Below are 9,118 nucleotides of genomic sequence, written 5' to 3'. Positions count from 1 at the left end.
TCCCAATGTGCCCCACTTCCCCCTATATAGAAACAGATATGTATTTATATTATATAGGTTTCTCTTCAGTTTTGATTAATATGAATTTCAAAATCTACAACAAATTTCCCATATTAAAAAAATCATTTAACAACCTTTTATACTTTTGAAAGTCGTGGCTATTTAAACTGCCCCACCATTCGTTGGATTCGTTGGGTATTAGGTGAGATTCTTAACAATCTTACCTACTATTTTTTCCTGCATTGCCCAATCTTTTTATACCTTTTATACAATTTGAGTGAGAAAAATGAAAAATATAGAGCTAATTAAATAATAATAATATTAAAGCTAATTAACTATAATCCCATCAGACCGAAAATAGGTTCACTACCTTTCAATATTCACAGGTATACTTTAAAACAGGTATATTTTAAAATTAAGGACTCCATTCGTATATAAAACCCTGTTCCTTAATATAGCCGTATGTGATGAGGACAGTGGACAGAGCCGGAACTTCTGTGGAAACCGTCCGATCTCTTCCACGATCGGCACTACTCTGCTCAGTCTCACAGAGGCTTCCCACCTGTGAGAACTGGTTTCCACAGTAGCACAGCTACTCGACATAAAGGGGACAGGGAGTGATTGAGGGAAAACAGGATCCAAAGTTAAATAGGGGAAATGTGGGGAAATGTTTTTTTTTAATGGTAATGCTATATTAAGAAGAGGGATTAATATACTAATCAAATAATCTCTGTGTAAATACCTTATCCTTCTGAAAACTTTGAGCTAAGCTTGAGATCTATTTTTGAGTAGGCTTCAAACTTCAAGTATCAATCAATTATGCACTTTTTCCTGTGCTAATTATCGCCATTTAATTTTGGGTTCGCTGGAATGGTAAAACGATGCTGAAAAATGGATGGTTCCCATGATAATTAATTGTAGAATTTTTTTTTATTGATAGGCATGTTTCTTTATTCAGTCCGGAAAAATATCTTTCTAACCAATTATTTGACCAAAAACGAGAAATATAAAAGATTTTGGATCTTCTTTCTGACTACCCCCTCATAAGTCTCCACAGGGCATACAATGGAATATAAATACTATACAGACTTCCGGAATCTGATACATACCATTTAAAACATTAATTTTGTACAAGGACACTATATTTCCAAATACCAAATATTTTAATAAAAAAAATTATTAGTTTATTAAGTAAAGACCACTTTTTTTTCAAAAAGTTGTTGGTTTAGAAAAGAAAGAAAAGCAGGATAAGAGACAAATTAACTAATGAATAACACTTATTATCCCATGCTTTCTGTTACTAATGCTCAAGAGAAAAAGAACATACGAGGTCTATTTAAAAAGTCAGAAGAATTTTTATTTTTCACGAAAAATATTTATTCATCAAAATATATTTTGTTCTCTTCAAAGTAATCCTCCTCAGATATAATACACTTGTTCTTGAGCTTTTCACCTATCCTTGAAATCTTTATATGCGCTCTTTGATTTCGCTTTTTGAGCTCTTCCGGCGATATGGTCTTTATCTTCTTAATCGTACCAAAACGCGAACTTTTACCGAGTCTTTTCAGTTCTAGGAAGAGGAAAAGTCCCTAAAGGATAATTCCGGTAAAAATGGTGATGAAGGCATAATAATTGTGGTGCTGTTTTGACCCAAAAATCACAAAAAAAAACAAGGATGTGCGAACGAACTTTTGGAGCAAACGTCGCTACCACGCGTTTAATGCCCAAAACGCTCAAAACATTCAAAAAGAATTTCATGAAAAAAACCAACCGATATGCTGATAACCTGAGACCTATTTAATAGTTATTTGACAGTTTTGCATAATAATTTTCCCTACTGCTTCAACATTTTAATCAGTTTTTCTTTTTGACATCCAGGGCCGAGCATCGTCATTAACATATTCTCTAGGCCTTTTGTAAAGAGCTTATAACAGTTTTAAATAATATTTTTGCTCAAAATAGAATCCCTAAAATGCTATAGTGGCATTCAATGGGTCAAGTGGTAGAGCACTCGCTCTATGATGCAAGTGTCCAGGGTTCGAATCCCCTTTAGGTCACTAGGAATTTTTCTGGCATTAAAGGTGTTCGGATTGCATCCAGTGAACTTCACTGCACTTGATTCCATGGTCATGGGACTGACAACCTCATCCCGTACAAGAAAAAATAATAATGCATGTCCAGAAATCCCCTTGCGGGAAGGCCTTGTTCCTTCATGGAATATTGCGCCAGCATTATTATATTATTTTATATTAAAATGCTATAGTTGACACGGTTGACACAATAAGTGCGTTTCAGCGTTTAATTTTATTTTTTTCGCACAAATTTAATACAAATTCTTTCAGTAGTATCACAAAGAATTCTGAAGACACACAGAGAGAAAAATTGCTAAAAATTATTAAAATAACTAGGAAATCAAGTGAAGTGCCCAGATCCTATGCCCTGTGAACTAAAAGACTCTTTGATAAAACAAGAAAAGGCTAAAATTTGACCACTGAGGAAGGCTTGGGAAGATTTTGAATTTTTTTTTTGTTCTTCTTACCCGGCGTTCACCAGTTTCCGTATATATTGAATTAGTCGTCGGAAATTACCAAAATCAAGTTTTTCATCTATTTTTTTTTTCATTTGTAAAAAATCGCCAAGAACTCTAAAACGGATCTGACGTTTTTATTTGCAAAAACCAAACAAAATATGCTAAACTCATGTCAACATAAGTTGGAGATATGTGTACCAACATAGCAAAAAAGGAAAACCGAGAATCGAATGTACGTAGTCCTCAAATTTTGAAAATTCACCATACTGTTTGAACCGGTGGTAGCCAAAATCCCGAAAGCCAAAATCCCGAAAGCCTAAATCCCGAACGCCAAAATCCCGAAAAGGCCAAAATCCCGAAAGCCAAAATCCTGAAAGCCAAAATCCCGAATGTTCAAAATCAAAATTATACTAGGGAAAATGTTTAGAATAATTTTCCAAGACACAGAAGATTTCCCTTTGCCTCCAGAAAGCGCGGGTGCAATCGTGGGAGTAGCTATGACACTTTTAAGAATTCGAGATTTTGGCTTTCGGGATTTTGGCCCATTCGGGATTTTGGCTTTCGGGATTTTGGCTTTCGGGATTTTGACCGGGACCCGTTTGAACATGTCTCATATAGTTAGTTTTAATCTGGTTCATATTCGCTTAGCAAATGAATTCTGAAAAAAAAGTTTAGCTGCGTAAACTGCCCCACACTCCCATATCTTGAAAGATATCGAATTTTGAAATTTACAACATTTCACTGAAAGTTCCTTTGTTTATTGAAAAGTATTTTGTCAAAGGTAAAGAGTGGCAAACCATATTAAACTTTGATCATCTAATTGTTAGGAATGTTTCTGCATAGGGCAAGTATGCCAAATTTCGGCATAGTTGCATGCAATGCAAGTTTGAAATGTAATATCGAAGACTTTGAATATAAGTCGAACAACTCGATTTTTTTACAAAATTCCTTTGTTTCCTTTTTGGATACTCCTTTATACCCTCCACCTTCCCTGTAAATATTATACTTGAAAGATAATTATTTTCAAAGTTGTAGATTTAAAATCTCAAAAATCCTATACTCTCTCAAAACTACAAAGATGATGATTTTTTTTGTTACTTCTACTTAAGGAGTATTGCTTGGAACCTTGTAGACAGTTTATCGTCTTTATTTTCTCTAAAATCATTCTTAACACATTTTAAAATGAATAAAAATGTAGACATTGCTTTGGTGGCCAATTTTGGCCACCTTCATTCTCACAGTTCCTTGCCCTTCCGGAATTTTTCCAATGTCTTTTTCACATCATCTCGTTTCTCGAAACAACATTTTTTGTTATTTTTTTGCATTGCATGCAAAAACTAAAAATTCATGGAAATTCGAAGAACAAAGTGGCCGGAATTGCAAGCTGTCCGAAATTTGATACACTTACCCTATATTAAGAAAAACACGTATTCATAGTTTTTCTTGGATTTTAAGATGAATAACAAATACAAATCCACGTAGAGTCTCGCTATAGTCCATATTTGGTTCCAGATTTGACACTTGGGTCGCACTATAGTCCATTTAATTTTTTAAAATTATCAACGACTTTTAGTATTGAAATTGCTCGACGGATACCACTTTCTTTGCGATTGTGGTACTTGTCCTCGCTTTCTTCATTATGGATCACAATTATCACAACTACTCAATAAAGTTTGCCAAAAATATTAAAATAATTATGACAACATTTCATGTGTCGCGTACTAAAAAAACATAACCTAACTTAAAATCAGTGTTTTGAAATCAACGGTCGATAAATTGTGGACTATAGAGCGATGGCCTATAGCGGGACTCTATACTGTATTTGTATTATTGTAGACAACAGAACAAGAACATTCTTTCAGTAATTATTTTGTCAAATTTCTCGTCGTCCTTATAAAGGCCTCTACACATTGGAAGCAATTTTTGTCAAAAATTTCATTTTTGACAGAATTTTGACGTTTCTGCCTACAGCACTGCAGCCAATTTCCTTCAAAAAAGCAATTTTTGACGAAAATTGTGCTCAATGTGTAGACACCTTAAAAAATTAAGAAAGCATATTTTTCGAGATTTTTTTCAGTGTCTTTATACCTTAAAATACATTTCAAAATATATACTAATAATAAACGCAACACCATCAGCACCCTGTGCTTTCCTTGCCCAAAATTTTCCCTGTATTTGCAAATTGCTTCTGAAATTTATTTCGCTCGCTAACTTCCGCCGAAAAATCACTAAAATAAATATGTAATCTGCTGAAATAAAATGTGTATGTAAACAAATACACGCCCTGTGGCTCTTCGATAAACAAAACAAAACAAAAAAAAAAAGATTTCACCAGACTTCATGCAATATTTTATTTTTTCGTTGTTTTTTTTTTGTCCACTTAATCTCAAACCCTAACAACAATTAAAATTAAAACAATATTACTAAAAAATAGACACCACTTTTACCTCTCTCTCTCGCTCTCTCTCTTTCACTTTCAATTGCAAATATAAAATAAATATACTGTAAATTTTTAGTAAATAATTTCTAACAACAAAATATAGTTTAAACTATTCTGTACAATTTAAGAATAATTTTGCTCCATCATTTGCTGCTGAGTAATTAAAAATTAACGCATTATTATCAATTAAGGAAAAAAAGAAGACTGAGGGGAAAGATACTGCATAGTTGTAAAAAAAAGTTTTAAAATAAATTTTCGAGACATTTTAAAAGTTTGAAACATATATATATATATATATATATATATATATATATATATATATATATATACATAATGGACTATTTCTCAGTATTTCGACAAGCAAACATACTTCTTTGGAAAATATATACTTGAATTAAGTGTGATTTAAGAGGTTTCAAAGAGCCACTGAAATCTCTTTTTTTTTCTCTCTCTTTCTCTAGATAAATACACATTGTAGCATTATTGTGTATCTCTCAATTCTTACTCAACGTCTTCAACTTGTTAAAAATTTCATTTAAGTACCTAATAAAAATGTTTGCACTCGAAAGAATTTTTCCAATGAATCCAATTCAATCAATATCTAAGTGTTTTCCTTTCAAATACATCTTGGGGTATTTTTTTTTCATTTGCCCCATGATGATATTGTTGATAAAAGTATATAGAGATGTATCATTTCTCAAGGTATTTTTACTTTTCTTTTAATCTTTGTTCTTTTGAAATCTTTACTTTTTTTTTGGTTTTCAAATTTAATATGCTAAAATATTTAAATTTCGCATCATAAAATGTTTATTTTTTATTTATTTATTTATTTTTTTCTTGGAAACTCTATCGTTATGATTTATTGTCTCACCTTGGATCTCTCATTTCTACCTTACTCTCTCTCTCTCTCTCTTTCTCTGTTTTTCCGAAACAATCTTGTCTCGCGGTACAAGACAATTATATTGTGAATTTTAACAAAATATCCCACCGATTAAGATGACTATCTAATATGAATTTAACATTTTTTAGGCATTTTTTTCATGTCAAACTCCGGTTTTTTTTTGGGTGCGTCCAAACCTCTTTCGTCTTTTTTTTTTGTATACTTCCCCCGTCAAAAAGATTCATTATTTTTTCGCTATGTTAATTTACATTATTAGATTATTTTAACCTCTTTTCCATTCCACGAGAAGAATCCTCCTTTGTCACATAAATCAATTGAGGAGCTGAAATGAACAAAGACAAAAAAAAACAATCAATTTAGCAATAGAATATTCTCTTCTAAAAAGAACAAAAACAGTCAAGACAACTCACAATTTCATCCACTCTGCTTTTTCTGTCGAGAATCTTGGCAATAATTGACACAGTCAATTAGTAACTTGTTAATTTGCATAATTACTCTCTTCATATTTCCGCACAAGAAATAAATAATATTAATATATTTCTTCTCTAACACACCCTCCAACACACAGCACTCTCTATAGCTCCTCTCTGCCATTCCCCAATGACTCACAGTGTCATTAGTAGGACAACGCCGATGCTGATCGTGATCCTACTGTAAAGTCTTTGTATTGAGAAAATACAGATATCTAAAAAAAAAAGAGAAAACACAAAAAATCCAATTGGAATTAAATTACAACATTTCACAAATTGACTATCCAATTTAATAGATGCAAAATCTCAAAGAGTAACACAAAAAAAAGAGAGCAATACTACTTTCATATGAATAGTGCAATTTCACCTGTTCTTGCAACCTTTTATTTTTTAAAGAACCCCAGAGAATATTCTTGGATAAAATTTCACAGATGTACACCTTTCAAATTTCATCAATTATTGCTCGTGTTTCAATATGTTGTTCAAAAAACGATTTTTTTTACTGCTCGAACTCAAAGAAAAAGCAGTTTAAATAATCCGCTTCTTTTCCAACTTGTCACCGCTCTGGATCTTAAACGGTAAAAGATATCAACTTCCGATCTTCGGAGACCCCCAATAAAAAAATTATCTTCAAATGTGTTTTTCTTTTCCCCTCCCCAACCCCCTTAAACCCCAACAAAATATGTTTTTTAATTTATTTAGAAAACAACACTATAGATATCTTTTGTTTTTGAATATGTTTTAGAGGTATTTAAACATACTTACCTTAAACCGGAAAAATAACCATTTTGAATTATTGAAGGTCAAACGTCAATCATTTTGGAGGGCCTATTTTTTAACCGATTTGGTTAAATTTGATTTTTTTTTGGATCGATATTGAAATTTCGAACCCAGCTGCATTCAGTCTTTATCGGTCATGAATTGCTGAAATACTAATAAATTGAACCATTTTTTTGGAAATTATTTTTTAACTTGACCTTAAGTTTATTCCCGAAATAGAGGTCAAACGATAAGAGATATCGACTTCCGGTCTTCGATGACCCCCCATAAGTGAACATTATTTCGGACGATCTTTTTTTTCTTTTTCTTCTATTCCCCCTCCAATCCCTCTAACACCATGTTTTTTTGGTTTTTCTCAAAATTGACCCAAGCTTTTTCAATGATTTTCAGATATTTTTTAGAGGTAGTTCAGGTGAACATTTCGCCCAAGCATACCTATAATTGGGAAATTCGTCATTTGATAATATAGAAGGTCAAAGGTTTGGAGGGCTCATTTTTTAACTGATTTAGTTAAATTTGGATTTTTTGAAAAGATCTGGACTTTTCTTATCGATTAAATTTATATATCAATTTTTATTAATCGGTTAAGTAATCGTAATTGCTTTTTTTCGATTATCCCGTTTTATTTGCGCGTAAATATATTACTTCTTAGACAAGGTTCTAATTCGAAATTGTTTTTCAAATTGTAAATGAATTTAATCGGTAATAATCCGGTATACACCCAAAAAAAAAACATGTAAAAACATAATTCACGGATAGGTCTATCTCGTGAGTTCGAGGATTCCGCAAATCTGGGACGCTCTGCCAAGCAAGAGTTTTTGCACCGAATGTCGTGGATGTTCGAAAAAGTTAAGTAAAATTTCGAATTTTCATACAATTAATTTCTACAAGGTTATAAAAATTTATTAAAAAAACATTTTTTTTACTATTTCTTACTGTTGCTACCGTAGTAAGATATCAATTAAGTTACTCAGTGATTCTGAAGGGTTTTAATAATTGAAGAGGCATATTACAAGCCACCTTACTTTCATCTTCCCCACATAAAAATGATGACTGACACATGTTGACACTCGAGACTTGAGACCTTGAAATACAAAAATGTCTTTTCTGTAGATTTTGCAAGCAATCTTCGAATGTCTTCTCTCCGGCTGTGAATGCACGATTTCTTTGTATCTTGAAACCCATTTTTGTTTTTTTCAAAAATCAATTTTAAAAATCACCGATTTAATAATATTTTATTTAAATAAATGGCCATGAAAGACACGTCACGGTTTCTTAGGGGAAGAATTTATTTGAGTTGTTCCCCTGTCATCTTTGTTCAAAAAAATGTGTTTATTTTAATTAAAAAGGATACAATTCTACTCTTTTGCAAAAAAAAACAGAAATAATGATAATTTCGATATTATATTAGGGCTCAAATTAAATTACGAATGGCAAATACCTTTCGGTCATATAAATTAGCCTAAGATAAATATATGGCTAAAATATTTCTTCTTCGAATTTCGAAATGTCTCGAGTGTCAACATAGTCTTCACTATGTTATGCAGAAAACCAAAGCAATGAGGTTCAAAACACTACTCTTCTTTTATCAAATCGATTCATAATCCATAATAGTCCATATCCATAACAATCCGATTCATAATTCATAATAGTAACTCCTTTGACAATTTCTTTCTGTGTTTTTTTTTGCGCGGATGTTTAGTAAATAGAAATTCTTATTTAATTCCTTAAATATAAATGATATTTTGTGTAAATAGAAAGCTATTTACTTTTTAGCTAAGACACTTTTTGAGAATCAAATTTTTCGACTGTGAGCACATCACCAGTGATTTTTCTGCTCTAAATATAAAACACTAATATAACAATTTAATTTAATAAATATGATAATTTTCAGCACTCTCGTAAGTGATAGAATTTTCACATATAAAATTTGCGTTACCTGCAAATTATGTTTATAAACAAATAAAACATTTAATGCTGATTTTGTGTAATGATGC

General features: G+C 31.7%; 1 protein-coding gene across 2 annotated transcripts in view; it reads right to left on the bottom strand.

The window, feature by feature from the left end:
• LOC129801797 (protein rogdi) overlaps positions 1–9,118 on the bottom strand; it is a 163,976-nt gene that overhangs the window by 138,761 nt on the left and 16,097 nt on the right. The window contains exons 5-6 of one of the 2 annotated variants that reach the window (XM_055847133.1): positions 6,282–6,556; positions 4,857–6,193 (exon numbers count right to left, since the gene is read on the bottom strand). The exons of the other annotated variant lie outside the window; for it this stretch is intronic. Of the exons in view, the coding sequence (XP_055703108.1) occupies positions 6,488–6,556 (69 nt within the window). The 3' untranslated portion in view covers positions 4,857–6,193; positions 6,282–6,487. Of the gene's footprint in view, positions 1–4,856; positions 6,194–6,281; positions 6,557–9,118 lie in introns of those variants that run through there. 2 annotated transcript variants of the gene reach the window in all.

This window comes from Phlebotomus papatasi, chromosome 2, assembly GCF_024763615.1.
Source record: "Phlebotomus papatasi isolate M1 chromosome 2, Ppap_2.1, whole genome shotgun sequence".
Taxonomy (NCBI): Eukaryota; Metazoa; Arthropoda; class Insecta; order Diptera; family Psychodidae; genus Phlebotomus; species Phlebotomus papatasi.
Note: the sequence above shows the minus strand (reverse complement) of the source record. Positions and strands in the feature narration are given on the sequence as shown.